The 18338-nt window shown below is 58.0% G+C and overlaps 1 protein-coding gene across 3 annotated transcripts in view; it reads left to right on the forward strand.

The window, feature by feature from the left end:
- Positions 1–18338, forward strand: part of ARHGAP33 (Rho GTPase activating protein 33) — a 72969-nt gene that overhangs the window by 7693 nt on the left and 46938 nt on the right. For 2 of the 3 annotated variants that reach the window (XM_050930579.1, XM_050930580.1), the window contains 7 exons: positions 4454–4548; positions 11898–11982; positions 12482–12568; positions 12961–13098; positions 13344–13436; positions 13888–14010; positions 14333–14410. In XM_050930579.1, coding sequence (XP_050786536.1) covers positions 4454–4548; positions 11898–11982; positions 12482–12568; positions 12961–13098; positions 13344–13436; positions 13888–14010; positions 14333–14410 — 699 coding nt within the window. Of the gene's footprint in view, positions 1–1824; positions 2137–4453; positions 4549–11897; positions 11983–12481; positions 12569–12960; positions 13099–13343; positions 13437–13887; positions 14011–14332; positions 14411–18338 lie in introns of those variants that run through there. The other variant, XM_050930577.1, reaches the window with a different exon arrangement.

Consider the following 18338-nt stretch of genomic DNA (forward strand, 5'->3'; position numbering starts at 1 on the left):
GGCTCGGGGAGGGGAGTGGGCTCTGGTGGTTAGAAGGGGGTTGGGGGCTGGGACTCCTGGGTTCTCTCTCTGGCTTGGGGAGGGGAGTGGGGTCTGGTGGTTAGAAGGGGGTTGGGGGCTGGGACTCCTGGGTTCTCTGTCTGGCTCGGGGAGGGGAGTGGGCTCTGGTGGTTAGAAGGGGGTTGGGGGCTGGGACTCCTGGGTTCTCTCTCTGGCTCGGGGAGGGGAGTGGGCTCTGGTGGTTAGAAGGGGGCTGGGGGCTGGGACTCCTTGGTTCTCTCTCTGGCTCGGGGAGGGGAGTGGGGTCTGGTGGTTAGAAGGGGGCTGGGAGCTGTGACCCCTGGGTTCTCTCTCTGGCTCGGGGAGGGGAGTGAGGTCTGGAGATTAGAAGGGGGTTGGGGGCTGGGACTCCTGGGTTCTCTCCCTGGCTCGGGGAGGGGAGTGGGGTCTGGTGGTTAGAAGGGGGGCTGGGGGCTGGGACTCCTGGGTTCTCTCTCTGGCTCGGGGAGGGGAGTGGGGTCTGGTGGTTAGAAGGGGGCTGGGAGCTGTGACTCCTGGGTTCTCTCTCTGGCTCGGGGAGGGGAGTGGGGTCTGGTGGTTAGAAGGGGGGCTGGGAGCTGTGACTCCTGGGTTCTCTCTCTGGCTCGGGGAGGGGAGTGGGGTCTGGTGGTTAGAAGGGGGTTGGGGGCTGTGACCCCTGGGTTCTCTCTCTGGCTCGGGGAGGGGAGTGGGGTCTGGAGATTAGAAGGGGGTTGGGGGCTGGGACTCCTGGGTTCTCTCTCTGGCTCGGGGAGGGGAGTGGGGTCTGGTGGTAGAAGGGGGTTGGGGGCTGGGACTCCTGGGTTCTCTCTCTGGCTCGGGGAGGGGAGTGGGGTCTGGTGGTAGAAGGGGGTTGGGGGCTGGGACTCCTGGGTTCTCTCTCTGGCTCGGGGAGGGGAGTGGGGTCTGGTGGTTAGAATGGGGGCTGGGAGCTGTGACCCCTGGGTTCTCTCTCTGGCTCGGGGAGGGGAGTGGGGTCTGGAGATTAGAATGGGGTTGGGGGCTGGGACTCCTGGGTTCTCTCTCTGGCTCGGGGAGGGGAGTGGGCTCTGGTGGTTAGAAGGGGGTTGGGGGCTGGGACTCCTGGGTTCTCTCTCTGGCTGGGGGAGGGGAGTGGGCTCTGGTGGTTAGAAGGGGGGCTGGGAGCTGTGACCCCTGGGTTCTCTCTCTGACTCGGGGAGGGGAGTGGGCTCTGGTGGTTAGAAGGGGGCTGGGGGCTGGGACTCCTGGGTTCTCTCTCTGGCTCGGGGAGGGGAGTGGGGTCTGGAGATTAGAAGGGGGTTGGGGGCTGGGACTCCTGGGTTCTCTCTCTGGCTCGGGGAGGGGAGTGGGGTCTGGAGATTAGAAGGGGGTTGGGGGCTGGGACTCCTGGGTTCTCTCCCTGGCTCGGGGAGGGGAGTGGGGTCTGGAGATTAGAAGGGGGTTGGGGGCTGGGACTCCTGGGTTCTCTCCCTGGCGGGGCTAACAGAAGCCCCTTTGTGCTGTTGCCCAGCTGCTGGCGCCCGGCCCATTGTGCCTCTTCCCCTTTGCATCTCAATGGAGACGTACCAGCGGGCGCGGGGGGGGCCTCCGCCCTCCCAGCCCCCCACCCCCGCGGGCGCTCCCTGGGACCCCCTCCCGGTGGGGCTGGACGTGGGGGGGCACCCCTGGATCCTGCCCCCCTCTCCCAGGGGCTTTCCCGCTCTCCCTTTCCCCGCGGGTTGGGGGGGGGGCTGAGAGAGCGAGCGCTCCCCCTCTCCCTGCCCCCCCCCACGCTCCTCCCTCCGTCTGCCTGGCTCCTTCCGCCCCTCCCTCGCTCGTTCCCCCTGCGCGGCTTGGAGCCCGGCTGGGCTCTGCTCTGGGCTAGGCGCTGCCCTTGCGCCCGCCGCCCCTGTGTCCGTCTGTGCCCCCCCCGTGTGTGTCTCCTCCCCTCCCCTCCCTCACGCCCCATTGTGCCTCTCTCCCCCCATGGCCGTTGGGAGCTGACCACCCCCACCCACGCTCCCTCCCGGGAGGGGGGCTGCGGATGGGGGTCCTGCCCCCCTAGATGCCGCCCCCCTCCGCATGGCTCCAGCCCTCAACCCCGGCTTCTCCTAGCGGACCGGAGACACAATGGTGGTAAGTGGGGGGGTTATTGTCTGGGCTGATGGGGAAGGGTCCCCATTGGATTGTGTCCCCATGTTTGTTTAACCCTCTACCCACCCCAAAATGCTGGCCCCGCACCCGTCAACGCTCCCCCCACATGCACCTGTTCCTTAGCCCCACCCACATCCCAAACCCTATATATATATTTAGGGTCTCCTCCCCTGCATCCCTAATCCCCCTTGGGGGAGTCTCTCAGATTGGGGGATCTATTCCAATGTGTATTTAGGGTCCCCTCCCCATACCCCGCAATCCCGCCTCGGGGCAGCTCTCAGATGGGGGGTCTTTCCCTCTTAAACGTCCCTGACCATAAAGATTTGTGTGGGATCCCCACAGTGCACACCTCTCTCAGTTTCGTGTGTGTGTGCGTGTGGGAGAGATTTTGCAGGGAATCCCAGTTCCAAAATCCCCACACCCCCAAAATCCTCTTTTTGGGGGCCAAGGGAATCACCCCTGTAAAGGCTCCGAGATTTGGCAGTCCCACTCCCACGCTGTAGGTATTTTGGGATGCCTGGTTTCTCTCATCAGTTTTTATGGACGGGCTATAATTTTTCCAGTTGCCTTGCTCTGTATTTCTGCCTGAAATCACCTGGCACCCAATCTTAACCCCCCCATGAGGGGTTGTGCTCTCCACTTTTGCAGAGGAAATGGGGGGTCTCTGTTAATCCAGTGGGGGGATATTCATCCCGCTAACCCCGAATGATGCAACTAGATGCGGGAAATGGGGACACACACCGGAGTTGTGGCGGGAGAGAGCCCCAACCCCAAACTATTGGGATGGGTTATAAGGGGGCCAGATAGGCTGGGATGGGTTATGGGGGAGCAGCTCGCCGAGGGGCAGGGATTGGAGGTGCAACTAAGTAGGGGGTGGGAGATAAGGGGGGTAGCTGAGCTGGGGGGGAGTGATCTGGGGGGCAGCTGGGCTGGGGAAGAGGGAACTGGGTTATGGGGGGCATCTTGTGCTTTTTTCCTGGGTCCCTGTGGGAGGAACTGGGCCATTGCAAGAAGATGTTATGTAACCCCCACCACGTGTCTTAACCCCCCCCCAACGTGGAAGTGGCGGGAGTGGGGCGTGTGTGTCTGCTACGCAACCCCTTGTGGGAGGAAGGGAGGCAGTGGGGGATCAGGGATATGGCCAGGTGTTTCTGGGGATCAGTTCCTTGGCGGGGGGATGGGAAAGGAAGGTGCATGGGGGTTACTCTCCTGTGTCTGTCTCACCCTTTGTCCTCTTTCTCTCTCCCCTAGATCTGGTCTGTTGAGCTCTGCCCCCACTCCACTCAGCCCAGGCACCCCCTTCCCCCCATGGCATCCCCCACTCCCACCCCCCCTTTCACTCATCCCACTCAGAGAGAAGGGCCAGGCCGGGGTTCTGGGCCTGACCTGGTTCTGAGGCCTTTGGGATCTTCCCCCCACAATCAATAACTGGCGCCTACATACAACTGACAGAGAGGATGTGGGCTCCGATCCAGCCCCAGGGCAGAGAATGGGGCACGGGGTCTTTCCCCTCTAGGGGGACACCAGCTCTGATGCAGCCCTGGGTTGGGTTGGATTTTGGGGTGCCATCTGGGGCTCCGTATGCATTTGGGGCTGTCGGGTGTGGTGACTTCTACTCGTGAGCTGCCTCCACCCGTGCCCGTACCCCTCCCTCGCCACCCCTCAACAAGGTCCTGCCCCCAAATCGGTCTGCTGGGGATAGGAGGGGAGATGTCCCTTTCCCAGCAATCCTCCATTCTCTCTGGACAGTGCTAGGGATTTGGGGGTAATGGGAGCTGTCCCAAAGGGTAAAACGGGGAGCTGCAGGAAAGGGTGGGGGTCATGGCAAAGAGCAGGCAGCTCGGGTGTGAATTATTGACGGGAAACCTGATCCATGGAGATTGTTGCTCCGCAGGTTGCTAAAGCCAAAGGAGATGGGATTACACGGTGCAGGGGGGAGATCTGGGACAGTTGTCATGTAGCAGGGATGCAGCCACCTCTGGGATGGGGCAGCATCTCAGTGCTGGGTGAGCTGTCCCCGAGTGGCATTATGTGCGGCTGTTCCCCAGCTGCCCCAACCCAGAGCTAGCTGCATCTCCACACTGGACAAGTCGTCCCCATGTGGTGGTATGTGCAGCTGTTCCCCAGCTACCCTGCCCCAGAGCTGGGTGCATCTCTGCACCAGACAATCTGTCCCCGGGCAGTGTTATGTGCAGCTGCTCCCCAGCTTTCTCCCCCCTGAGGTGGCTGCAACTCGGCTTTGGGCTCCTTTTGGGGGATGGTAAATTGTTGCTGAGGTCTGTCTGATTTGCCCTTGCAGGCCCGCAGCACGGACAGTCTGGACAGGACAGGGGATGGGCCGCTCCGCCCTCTGGGGAACACAGCTGCCACTGTCAAGGGGAAAGCCCCCAAGAGGTAAGCAAGGGGAGCCCTGTTCCTGGAGCAGGGTCCCTGGTGGTGAGTATGGCATGACTTGTGCCTGGCCTGTCAATGCAATTGGGGAGCAAGTGAGTTCTCTGCTGGGATCCCCGTGGCCTGGGCGGTTGCCGGTGGGAGGGGAGGGCTCAGATCTCAGACTCCCCACTCGGGACACGTGTCCCATGGGAGTCCAGCTAGAGAAACGGACAATTAAAAGAACAATAGAAAGGACAGGATCCTCTAGTACCTGGGCAGAGATATAGCTCCAGGGAAGGATGGGGCTGTGTCTCTGTGCCAGGGGGCCTGAGGGGCTCAGGTATAGCGAGGGGCCATGTCAGTGTCTGGGTGCTGGAAGGCCTGGGGGTCTGAGATGTAGCAGGAGGGAGGGTATGTCTCGATGCAGGGGGTCCCAGGGCTGGGATATAGCCTGGGGGGAGGATGGGCTGTGTTTGGGTGCGAGGGAGTCCGGGGTGCTGGGGTATAATGAGGGGACAAGGATGTCTCGGTGCCATGAGTGCTGGGATATTGCGGGGTAGTGGGGAGGCATGTCTAGGTGCTGGGGGTCCCAGGATTGGGATATAGAGGGGCGCATGTGTAGGTGATGGGGGTCTCAGGGCTGGAATATAGAGAGGGGTGTCTGGGTGCTGGGGGGGTCCCAAGGCTGGGATATAGCAGGGGGAAGGGGAGACACTGGGCTCTGTCTCGCTGTTGGGTACATGGCTGTTACCTGATTAGGGTATTGTGGGTGCTTGGGGTATTCTGGAGGTGTTGTGTGCTGGGTGGTTGGAGATTGGGATATAGCAACAGAACAGCGTTCTGTCTGCAGGCGGGGTCCCCGGTTGGGGTTGAGGTACTGCTGAGGGGGGATGGGTTCTGTGGGGAGTTGGGGTACAGCAGAAGGGAAATGGGTTCTGTGGGCTTGGAGTACAGCCGAGGAGGAATGGGTTCTGTGGGGGGTTGGGGGTCCCTGGTTGTGTATAACAGGGGGCTGGGATATCATGGGGGGTTGGGGTACCCATGCTGTGTGAGTATCAGGGTGTCAGGTTACCTGGCTTACCATGTGGGATTGGGTGCCTCATGGTGAGTAGGATACTGTGGGGCATTGGTACCCCATGTTATCTGGGGTACAGCAGTGCTGGGGTACCCTGAGGGTAAATACTTCATGCTGTCTGGGGTATAGCGGTGCTGGGGTGTCCTGTGCTGTGTCGGGTACCATGGGGCTGGGGACCCTGTGCTGTCTGGGGTACAGCAGTGTTGGGTATACCATGCTTGTGCGGTACCATGGGAGGTGGGTACCCCATGCTGTCTGGAGTTCCATGGGGTGGATACCCCGTGCTGTGTGGGGTACAGTGGTGTTGGGGTACCCCACGCTGTGTGCAATACCATGGGGGGTTGGTACCCCATAATGTCTGGAATACAGCAGTGCTTGGGTATCCCGTGGTGTGTGGGGCACAGCAGTGTTGGGGTACTGCGTGCATTGGGTGGTACCATGGGGGTGGGTACCCTGTGCTGTGTGGGGTACGTTAGTGTTGGGGTGTCTGTGCTGTGTGGGGTACCACAGGGGTGGGTACCTGGTGCTGTGTGGGGTACAGCAGTGTTGGGGTGCCCCATGCTGTGTGAGGTACCCTGTGCTGTGTGGGGTACAGCAGTGTTGGGGTGCCTGTGATGTGTGGGTACCATGGGGGTGGTACCCAATTCTGAAGCACTTAGAGGAGAGAAAAGTGATCAGAAACAGTCAGCATGGATTCACCAAGGGCAAGTCATGCCTGACTAACCTAACTGCCTTCTATGAGGAGATAACTGGGTCCGTGGATGAGGGGAAAGCAATGGATGTGTTATTCCTTGATTTTAGCAAAGCTTTTGATACGGTCTCCCACAGTATTCTTGCTGGCAAATTAAAGAAGTATGGGCTGGATGAATGGACTATAAGGTGGGTAGAAAGCTGGCTAGATCATTAGGCTCAACGGGTAGTGATCAGTGGCTCCATGTCTAGTTGGCAGACAGTTTCAAGCAGAGTGCCCCAAGGGTTGGTCCTGGGACCAGTTTTGTTCAATATCTTCATTAATGATCTGGAGGATGGCGTGGGCTGCACCCTCAGCAAGTTTGCAGATGACACTAAACTGGGAGGAGTGGTAGATACGCTGGAGGGTAGGGATAGGATACAGAGGGACCTAGACAAATTAGAGGATTGGGCCAAAAGAAACTTGATGAGGTTCAACAAGGACAGATGCAGAGTCCTGCACTTAGGATGGAAGAATCCCATTCACTGTTAGAGACTAGGGACTGAGTGGCTGGGCAGCAGTTCTGCAGGAAAGGACCTAGGGGTTCCAGTGGATGAGAAGCTGGATAAGAGTCAACAGTGTGCCCTTGTTACCAAGAAGGCTAATGGCATTTTGGGTTGTATGAGTAGGGGCATTGCCAGCAGATTGAGGGATGTGATCATTCCCCTCTATTCGACATTGGTGAGGCCTCATCTGGAATACTGTGTCCAGTTTTGGGCCCCACACTACAAGACAGATGTGGAAAAATTGGAGAGTCCAGCGGAGGGCAACAAAAATGATTAGGGGGCTGGAGCACATGACTTATGAGGAGGGGCTGAGGGAACTGGGATTCTTTAGTCTGCAGAAGAGAAGAATGCTTATTCCCATAATACAAGAACTAGGGGTCACCAAATGAAATTAATGGGCAGCAGGATTTAAACAAATAAAAGGAAGTTCTTCTTCACACAGCGCACAGTCAACTTGTGGAACTCCTTGCCTGAGGGGGTTGTGAAGGCTGGGACTATAACAATGTTTAAAAGAGAACTGGGTAAATTCATGGTGGTTAAGTCCATAAATGGCTATTAACCAGGAAGGGTATAGAATGGTGTCCCTAGCCTCTGTTCATCAGAGGATGGAGATGGATGGCAGGAGAGAGATCACTTGATCATTGCCTGTTAGCTTCACTCCCTCTGGGGCACCTGGCATTGGCCACTGTGGGTAGACAGATACTGGGCTAGATGGACCTTTGGTCTGACCTGGTACAGCCGTTCTTATGTTCTTATGATTTGGTAGCTGCTTTCAACTACCTGAAAGGGGATTCCAAAGAGGATGAATCTAGACTGTTCTCAGTGGTACCCGATGACAGAACAAGGAGCAATGGTCTCAAGTTGCAGTGGGCAAGGTTCAGATTGGAATTAGGAAAAACTTTTTCCCTAGGAGAGTGGTGAGGCACTGGAATGGGTTCCCTAGGGAGGTGGTGGAATCTCCTTCCTTAGAGGTTTTTAAGGTCAGGCTTGACAAAGCCCTGGCTGGGATGATTTAGTTGGGAATTGGTCCTGCTTTGAGCAGGGGTTTGGACTAGATACCTCCTGAGGTCCTTCCAACCCTGATATTTTGTGATTCTATGGTGGGTACCCTGTGCTGTGTGGGGTACAGTGGTGTTGGAGTGCCCTGTGCTATGTTGGGTACCATGGGGGGGGTACCCCATGCTGTGTGGGGTACAGCAATATAGGGGTATCCTGTGCTATGTTGGGTACCATCGAAGTACAAACATAAGAACGGCCAGACTGGGGCAGCCCAGGAGCCTGGGCCAGGGGAACAGGAGCATCCAGCCGCTGGCTGCCAGTCAGCGGCTCAGGGACAGCACATGCCTGGCCCCTCCTCCAGGAACTTAGCTCGTTCTTTGAACCCTGTTACACTCTTGGCCCCCACCACATCCTCTGGCAGTGAGCTCCCCAGCCTGGCTGTGTGCTGAGTCCATCCTTCTGTTTGTCTGAAACCTGCTGCCTTGTCATTTCCCTGGATGCCCTTGGCCCGTGTTAGGTGAAGGGGTAAATACCCCCCCCGTCACTCCCCCCACCCCAGACAGGCTTTTAGAGCCCTCTGGCCTACCCCCTCAATCTGCTCTTTGCCAAGCTGAACAGTCCCAGGCCTTTGACACTCTCCTCGTTCCCTGTTCCCTTCCCTGCACCTCGCCCAGGTCTCTGCTCGGCGCTGAGCCTGGATCTGGAGGCAGGTGGTGTCCGAGGCGGTGTCTGTCACGGAGTCACCTGACAGGCGCTGGAACTACTCCGTATGAAGCCAGTCAGGCCTCGGGGGAGCCACCTCTCGGAACAGACTGTCTCCAGGGCAAGTAGCTTCGACCTTCTTGGAGCATTCAGCATCCTCTTCCACACCGTGCACTTCCCGCAGCGAGTCTGCCCGGGCAGGGCTCTGGGGGAAGCCAAAGGGCCCTGCACCCAACCTCCTGCAGTCAGCAGTGACTTGGAACCAGCCAGTAAAACAGGTCTATTGGTCGACAGGAACACAGCGTAGAACAGAGCTTGTTAGCACAGAAATCAGTGACTTTCAGCCAAATCCATGTTGGGAGTCTTGGGCCAGATGCCCTGGATTCCCCCTCTTACAGTCCCCCCAAGTACACGTCCAGCTTCCAGCGTCCCGACCTCAGACACCCCGTTGCTCTTCCTTGTCTTTGTCTCACTTCCCGGCCAAAGAGTCACCTTGTTGCATCCCCCTCCTGGTCTCAGGTTAGGAAGGGCACCAGTCGTAGTACATATGGCAGCTGGAGCAGCCTCACCTGCTCCAGAGGTCTCAGCCAAAGTCACACACTCTTTTTCCCATCACCGAGGTATTGGTGCAGCACACAAGGAAACTGAGGCAGACACAGTATTCATGCAAAACAGTAAAAGTCACATAGGCTCACATAGGACATAACAAGGGAAAATCCCCACTTCGTGGCAGCGTTCCTGGGCGGTGACCAGGGCAGGGGCACTCAGGGTTCATACAGCGCCGACGTTACAAGATTTTCTCTCAGATGATCTGTCTCTGTCCCGAGGGCTCCTGGTGCTGAGATGTTTTCGCCTGCCGCTGTGCGGTGCGGGGATTTAGCAGAGAATGCCCATGCAGATGCCTGGCTCTTGCTCAATCAAATGGGATTATTTATAGCTGGATACCACGGCATGTTGGGGTAATCTGTGCTTTGAGGGGTATCATGAGGGGATCGGGGTATCCAGTGCTGTGTGGGTACGGCAGGGGTGAGATACAGTAGGTTGCTGAGTGAGGCACACTGGGGGACAGTGTGGATGATGGGAGTGGCGTGTTGTGTGGGGTACAGCAGGGGTGGGATACAGTGGGGTGCAGTGGGGGTGGGGAACAGTGGGGTGCTGTGAGGAGTACAGTAGGGACAGCGGGGGTGGAGTGCAGTGTGGGGTACAGCAGGGGTGGGGAACAGTGGAGTGCAGTGGGGATGGGGGTGAGGTGCTGTGTGGGATACAGTGGTGATGGGGTACAGTGGGTGCTGTGTGGGCTGCAGCAGGGGTAGGGTGCTGTGTGGGGCACACTGGAATACAGTGGGGATGGGGGGTGAGGTGCTGTGTGAGGTACAGTGGTGATGGGGTACAGTGGGGTGCTGTGTGGGGTGCAGCAGGGGTGTGGTGCTGTGTGGGGCACACGAATACAGTGGGGATGGGGGTGAGGTGCTGTGTGGGGTACAGTGGAGGTGGGGTAGAGTGGGGTGCTGTGTGAGGCACACTGAGGTACAGTGGGGACAGTGGGGTGGGGTGCTGTGTGAGGTACAGTGGTGATGGGGTACAATGGGGTGCTGTGTGGGGTGGGGTGGGGTGCTGTGTGGGGCACACTGGAGTACAGTGGGGATGGGGGTGAGGTGCTGTGTGGGGTACAGTGGTGATGGGGTACAGTGGGTGCTGTGTGGGCTGCAGCAGGGGTAGGGTGCTGTGTGGGGCACACTGGAATACAGTGGGGATGGGGGTGAGGTGCTGTGTGGGGTACAGTGGAGGTGGGGTAGAGTGGGGTGCTGTGTGAGGCACACTGAGGTACAGTGGGGACGGTGGGGTGCTGTGTGAGGTACAGTGGTGATGGGGTACAATGGGGTGCTGTGTGGGGTGGGGTGGGGTGCTGTGTGGGGCACACTGGAGTACAGTGGGGATGGGGGTGAGGTGCTGTGTGAGGTACAGTGGTGATGGGGTACAGTGGGGTGCTGTGTGGGGTGCAGCAGGGGTGTGGTGCTGTGTGGGGCACACTGGAGTACAGTGGGGATGGGGGTGAGGTGCTGTGTGGGGTACAGTGGAGGTGGGGTACAGTGGTGTCCTGTGTGAGGCACACTGAGGTACAGTGGGGACAGCGCGATGGGGTGCTGTGTGAGGTACAGTGGAGATGGGGTAGAGTGGGGTTCTGTGTGGGGCACACTGAGGTACAGTGGGGACAGCGGGGTGGGGTGCTGTGTGAGGTACAGTGGTGATGGGGTACAATGGGGTGCTGTGTGGGGTGCAGTGGGGTGGGGTGCTCTGTGGGGCACACTGGGGGACAGTGGGTGGGGTGCTGTGTGAGGTATAGTGGGGGTGAGTTACAGTAGGGTGTTGTGTGGGGTGCAGTGAGGTGGGGCACAGTCGGGTGCTGTGCAGGGCACGGGTACAGTGGAGAGAGTGGGGGTGGGGTGCTGTGTGGAGTACAGCAGGGGTGGGGGTACAGTGCTGTGTGGGGTACAGCGGGGGTGAGGTACAGCGGGGGTGAGGTACAGTGAGATGAACTCTGGGCAGGGGCGGCTCTAGGCATTTTGCCTCCTCAAGCACGGCAGGCAGGCTGCCTTTGGTGTCTTGCCTGCGGAGGGTCCGCTGGTCCCGCGGCTTTGTCGGACCTCCCACAGGCATGAGGTCCGCCGAAGCTGTGGGACCAGCGGACCCTCCGCAGGCAAGCCGTGAGGTCCGCCGAAGCCGTGGGACCAGCGGACTCTCCGCAGGCAAGCCGCCGAAGGCAGCCTGCCTGCCGCCCTCGCGGGGACCGGCAGAGCGTCCCCCGTGGCTTGTTGCCCCAGCACGCGCTTGGCATGCTGGGGCCTGGAGCCGCCCCTGTCTCTGGGACACACTGGGGGACTGGGGTCAGCAGGGGTGGGGTTCAGTGTGGGGTACAATGGGGGGGTGCAATGGAGTACTGTGGGGGGCACACTGGGGGACAGCGGGATGATTTACAGTGAGGTGTTGTATGGGGTGCAGCAGGGGTGGAGTGCAGTGAGGTACTGTGTGAGGCACACTGGGGTACAGTGGGGTGCTGTGTGGGTTGCAGCAGGGGTGGGGTACAGTAGGTTGCTGTGTGGGGCACACTGGGGGACAGTGGGGACAGCAGGGGTTTGGTGTGGGGTACAGCAGAGGTGGGGTGCAGTGGGGTAGTGTGGGTGCACACTGGGGGACAGTGGGGTGAGTTACAGTGGGGTGTTGTATGGGGTGCACCAGGGGTGCGGTACTTTGTGAGGTACAGCAGGGGTGGTGTGCTGTGTGGGTTGCAGCAGGGGTGGGGTACAGTAGGGTGCTGTGTGGGGCACACTGGGGTTCAGTGGATGTCCTTTCCCCCCAGGCTATCCATCACCCGAACCCATTTCCCCAAGCTGGCTGAATGCGCCCATTTCCACTACGAGGCCGTGGACTTTGGACACATCCAGGTGAGCGACGGCCGTGCCTCGCCCAGGGAGCCCAATCCCAGATGCCTGGGTCCCCCTACAGGGATCCCTCCTCCTGCACCTCCATCCCCCCAGACCCCTCTCCTCAGACTCCTGGGTCCCATCTGGGCAATCCTCTTCCCAGGTGGTGCCCCAGTCCTTTCAGGGTGAGGATGCCTGATCACCCGGATGCCTTGGTCCAATCTGGGGGGCTTTTCTGATTGCCTGGGTCCCATGTACAGGGACAGGTGGGGGTCATCACCCAGAGAGCTGAGTCCTTGGGGAGGTGGGAGCTAGCCAGACATTGGGTCCCAATGGGGATCAGATGCAGGTTTGGTGTCGGGTTTGGGACTGAACTCCCGGATACTTGGGTTCTCTCCTGGGGTGAGAGGGGACATTCAGGGGATCTGGGCTGAGCCTGCACTAAGTGACGCCGGGGAGGCAACTTGCCCTGGATGCCTGGGTCCCACAGGGGCACCTCTCACCCGCTGTGTGCCCACAGCTCCTGCTGGCCTCTGAGCAAGGGGAGGGGCTGCCCAGTACCCTGAGGGACAGGGAGCTGCTCTTCGTCATCCAGGTCACCTGCAAGGTGAGTGGGCCCCCCCCAACCCTCCCATGCTCAATCTTCCCCAGGGCCCCTCCTTCCTGACTCCCCCATTCCCAACCCAGGTCCCTCCTCTCCAGCTGAGGTCCCCCTGCCATGCCAACTACTGTGGGGGAAAGCGGACCCCTGAACCCCCAGACCTGCCCCCTCCCCTTCCCCCGGCAGTCCTCCCTTACTCCATCCTCTTGTGCCCCACAGTGGCACCCCCACACTGTGCCACTGCTACCCACTTTCCTTCTTTAGACCCCCCAGATCCACCCCCCTCCGTCCTCAGCTGCTCCAGCCCCTCCCAGCCCCACCTCACCAGTGTCCCGTCCCCCCCGAGCACCCTGACACCCCTCCCCCGCCGAGATCCAGCTCTGCCTCCTGCCCCCCAGGGGAAGACATGGCCTGTTCACCGCAGCTACGAGGAGTTCTGCAGCTTGGACGGGCACCTGCACTGCTGCATCTTCGACCGCCGCTTCTCCCAGCTACCGGAGCTGCCACCGCCCTGCCAGGCCCGGGGACAGGCTGAGGTGAGTCACGGGGAGTGCTGGGCAGAGCTTGTGGGAGTTGCTGTGCGGCTGTTCCTGGACTGCCCCACCCCAGAGATGGCTGCATTTCAGTGCCAGGCAAGCCGTCCCCAGACAGCATTATGTGCAGCTGTTCCCCAGCTGCCCCACCCCAGAGATGGCTGAATCTCAGCACCAGGCGAGCCGTCACCGTGAGGCAGACATGAGTGGGGTGGTTGCCAGGCCCTGATTCTGCTCCTGCCCCCCAGATGCTGGCCCCAGTCCTGCGGCAGTACCTGGAGAAGCTGTCAGCCATTGTGGACAGCAACATTAACTGCGGGCCTGTCCTCACCTGGATGGAGGTGAGATGGGGTGTTGGTGGGGGGCAGAAATGGTAGGGACTGTTCAGCGCTGGTTCCCCGCCCCCTCCCCAGTCAGACCTATGGGCCCATCCCGCCCAACATCTGCCCCCACACCTGCCCCGGCCCTGTCCAGTCCGGTAACCCCACAGACCCCCATCAGACCCATGGCCCATCCCACCCAGCACCCCCGCCCCAATCAGACCCATGAGCCTGTCCAACCCGGCATCTGCCCCACATCAGACTCACAGCCCCTCTCATCCTCCCCCCTGCCAATCAGACATACAATCCCCCAGCCCTATATCCCTCCCATCAGACTTATAGCCCACCCAGCCCAGTATCCACCCCACCCCTGATCACCTACCGTCCCCTCCCACCCTCCGCCAGATCAGACCCACGCCCCATCCAGGCTCCCCCTTGCCACGTGCTCAGTCTTGCACCTCCTCTGTTGCAGATCGATAATCATGGCAACCGACTGCTGGTGAATGAGGAGGCCTCGATCAATGTCCCGGCCATTGCGGCTGCCCACGTCATCAAGCGCTACGCGGCCCAGGCCCCTGATGAGCTGTCCTTTGAGGTGGGGTGTGGGAGGGCCCCACAGCCCCAGAACCCCCTCCTTCTCTGGATAGGGCACTATCCTGGGGATGCTCACAGCCCTGGGGCACTGTCCTGGGGAAGCTCACAGCCCCAGAGCCCCCTCTCTCCAGCTGGGGCACTGTCCTGGGGAAGCTCACAGCCCCAGAGCCCCCTCTCTCCAGCTGGAGCACTGTCCTGGGGAAGCTCACAGGACCGGAGCCCTTCCTGCTCCCCCCACTCCAAGCTGGGGCACTGCCCTGGGGAAGCTCACATCCCCCCGTGTGTGGCTGGGGGCCCCCTGACTGTCTCTCTGCTCTGTGCAGGTTGGGGACATTGTGTCGGTAATTGACATGCCCCCCAAGGAGGAGGTCAGCTGGTGGCGAGGAAAGCACGGCTTCCAGGTGGGTGTGGGGCCTGCAGGGGGGCTCCCCGCTGGGCATTGCACCCCCATGCTCGTGTCACAGGGGGAGTTCCATGGGACAGCCAAAGGCATGGGTGTGCATGGGAGATGGGAATGCAGGGTGGGGGGCAGCTCGGGATGTGGAGGGTCACAGTTCCGGCTGAGGTGCCTGCCTGCCTCCTGGGGTCTGGGCAGTGTCCAGTCCCTGGTCCTAGCACTGGGTCTTCCCAGCACATACCCCATGGCTGCCCTCCCCCACCACGGCAGTGAGCTCCCATGGCCCAGCTGCCTGGCACTGGTTGTCCTGGAACAGGGGCAGGCCTGCCTGGGAAGTCACAGAATCATAGAATACCAGGATTGGAATGGACCTCAGGAGGTATCTAGTCCAACCCCCTGCTCAAAACAGGACCAATCCCCAACTAAATCATCCCAGCCAGGGCTTTGTCAAGCCTGACCTTAAAAACCTCTAAGGAAGGAGATTCCACCACCTCCCTAGGGAACCCATTCCAGTGCTTCACCACCCTCCTAGGGAAAAAGTTTTTCCTAATATCCAACCTAAACCACCTCCACTGCAACTTGAGACCGTTACTCCCTGTTCTGACATCAGGTACCCCAGAGAACAGTCTAGATCCATCCTCTTTGGAACCCCCTTTCAGGCAGTTGAAAGCAGCTATCAAATCCCCCCTCATTCTTCTCTTCTGCAGACTAAACAATCCCAGTTCCCTCAGCCTCTCCTCGTAGGTCATGTGCTCCAGCCCCCTAATCATTTTTGTTGCCTTCTGCTGGACTCTTTCTAATTTTTCCACATCCTTCTTGTAGTTTGGGGCCCAAAACTGGACACAGTATTCCAGATGAGGCCTCACCAACGTCGAATAGAGGGGAATGATCACATCCCTCGATCTGCTGGCAATGCCCCTACTGATACAGCCCAAAATGCTATTAGCCTTCTTGGCAACAAGGGCACACTGTTGACTCTTATCCAGCTTCTCATCCACTGTAACCCGTAGGACCTTTTCTGCAGAACTGCTGCCTAGCCATTCGGTCCCTAGTCTGTAACAGTGAATGGGATTCTTCCATCCTAAGTGCAGAACTCTGCACTTGTCCTTTTTGAACCTCATCAAGTTTCTTTTGGCCCAATCCTCTAATTTGTCTAGGTCCCTCTGTATTCTATCCCTACCCTCCAGCGTATCTACCACTCCTCCCAGTTTAGTGTCATCTGCAAACTTGCTGAGGGTGCAGTCCATGTCATCCTCCAGATCATTAATGAAGATATTGAACAAAACTGGCCCCAGGAACGACTCTTGTGGCACTCCGCTTGATACCGGCTGCCAACAAGACATGGAGCCATTGATCACTACCCTTTGAGTCCAACGATCTAGCCAGCTTTCTATCCACCTTATAGTCCATTCATCCAGCCCATACTTCTTTAACTTGCCTGCAAGAATTCTGTGGGAGACCGTATCAAAAGCTTTGCTAAAGTCAAGGAATAACATGTCACGCGGGATTAACCATTGCTCCCTAGCTGCCTGAGTGGACACTTGTCATCTGTACTTCAGGTGCCTGGTCCCAAGGAGGCAAACCCACTTAGCAAGGAAGTGAAGCTAAACCGCATTCAGGCTGCTTCAGTTTGGGAGGAGGAACTGAATGCGATTTAACTAGGGTTTGGTCTACACTGAAAACTGATCCTGGCACAGCTACCTCAGTCTGGGGTGTCAGATCTGCCCACCCCAGGACCAGAGCAGTGTAGACACAGTTGTGTTGACAGAAGAGGGCTCCCATTGGCGTGCTGTGCTGGGTGTGTATGTATGCACGCACTTGCAGAAGAGCCTCTGTTGGCATCTACACCAGGAGCTCTGCTGGCAGAGGGTCTGTCATAGCCATTGACACACAGGAATGGGCATCGAGATTTGCAGATGGTGGGTTAATTTGGATTTTCTGTTATTGGGTTAATCCGGATACACAGTTAAAGTGGTTTAGGAAAGGAAATCTGGATTCATTGGTGATGGGTTTATACAGATTCATGGTTAAACTGGATTAGAAAAGGAAATCCAGATTTGCTGTTGGTGGGGTAATATACATTCACTCTAGTTGGGTTAATCCAGATTCACTGTTGGTGGGTTAATCCAGATTTGCCAGGAAAATGGATTAGGAAAGAAGTCCAGATTTGCAATTGCTGGGTTAATCTGGATTCACTGATGGTGGGTTAATCCAGATTTAGTGTTAAAGTGGATTAGTTAAATGGCAGTGTGGACATTGTGATGGAGTCACAAGCCTGATGCACTGGACTTGGTCTGTATGCAGCCAGCCAGGACTTGGGGGTGGCATGGCTCCCCTCAGGGCACACTGTCCAGGGCAAGGAGCTATGGCCTTCCTGGTCTGACCTTGGAGCATCCAGCATCCCTGTTCACACCATACGCTTCCCCTGGGGAAGCCAGACGGCACTGCAACTCCACTCTGCTGCCAGCGGGTAACACAGAAGGTTTATTAGTCACCAGGAACACAGTGTAGAACAGAGCTTGTTAGCACAGAAATCAGTGACTGTCAGCACAGTCTATTTTGGGGGGACCCCGGGCCGGATTTCCTGGATTCCCTCCTCTCCGAGTCCCCCACAGCCAACTGCCCAGCTACCAGTGACCCGAGCTCCAACACATCTCCTGGTCTTTATCTCACTTCCTGGGCGAAGTATCACCTGGTCACATCCCCCTAAAGTTACAAAGGGCACCGGCTATAGCATATATGCAGGCAGCTGGAGCCACCTCACCTGCTCCGAGGGTCTCAGCAAAAGTCACACCCCCTGACTTCCACCACCTAGGCACTGGTGCAATACACAGGGAAACTGAGGCATGCACAATATTCATGCAAAACAGTAAGACTCACATAGGCTTATGTACTGCATAACAAGGAGGAAAACCCCACTTAGTCACAATGTTCTCCTTCCGAATGGGAGTGGGCAGCATCTGGGTGAGTGTCACTCCCTTTGGAAGTGGATTAGGAAGACCGTTGCCATTGGGAAGCTAAACATCCACCCATGGGCTTAATTCAGTTTAAGGAACGCACCTTGAGTTCACACTTTTGGCTGCTCTGGATTCAGCCCTGGGGTTCATCAGGTCCAGTGTCCTCCATTGTGTCACATGGACAGATGCCCATGCCATCCGGAGGGTGGGGCAGGAATTCACCACACAGGATGGGGGGAGTCTCTCTCAGGCTAGCCGGGGGGATGCCCCTGTAACAAAGCGGCCTTTGGTGGGACTCTACTGAGAGTATCAATTCAGGACAAATTGCTTAGAGCAGGACAGTTGCAGCCCAAGGCTGGGTTTCCTTCACTACTAAGGCACAGCAAACCAGCCCAACAGAGAGGACTTCGGTTTTGCCCCACTGGCTAACCAGAAGTCACACAAGCAATTCCCTCAGCCACTCCAGTTTCCCAGTATCACCACCAGCGCCACTCATTATGGGAATGAATGGTTATGAAAACCAACACCCCAGTAAAAGAAAAGAGGTTCTCCCCATCCCAAAGGACCAAGCTCCAGACCCAGGTCAATATACCAGTTAGATCTTACCCACAAATCACGCTGTTGCCAATCCTTTAGAATCTAAAATCTAAAGTTTTGTTCATAAAAAGAAAGAAATATACATGAGAGTTAAAATGGGTTAAATGGAATCAGTTACATACAGTAATGGCAAAGTTCTTGGTTCAGACTTGCAGCAGTGATGGAATAAACTGCTGGCTTAAGTCAAGTCTCTGGAGTACAGCCACAGCTTGGATGGGTCATTCAGTCCTTTGTTCAGAGCTCAGTTTGTAGCAAAGTTGCTCCAGAGGTAAGAAGCAGGATTGAAGACAAAATGGGGACAATGGAGCTGCCTTTTCTAGTCTCTTGCCATGTGGTCTGTGCTTCCTTTGTTCCAGACACAACCTGCCCAGCACATGG

Source organism: Gopherus flavomarginatus, chromosome 20 (genome assembly GCF_025201925.1).
Source record: "Gopherus flavomarginatus isolate rGopFla2 chromosome 20, rGopFla2.mat.asm, whole genome shotgun sequence".
NCBI lineage: Eukaryota > Metazoa > Chordata > Testudines > Testudinidae > Gopherus > Gopherus flavomarginatus.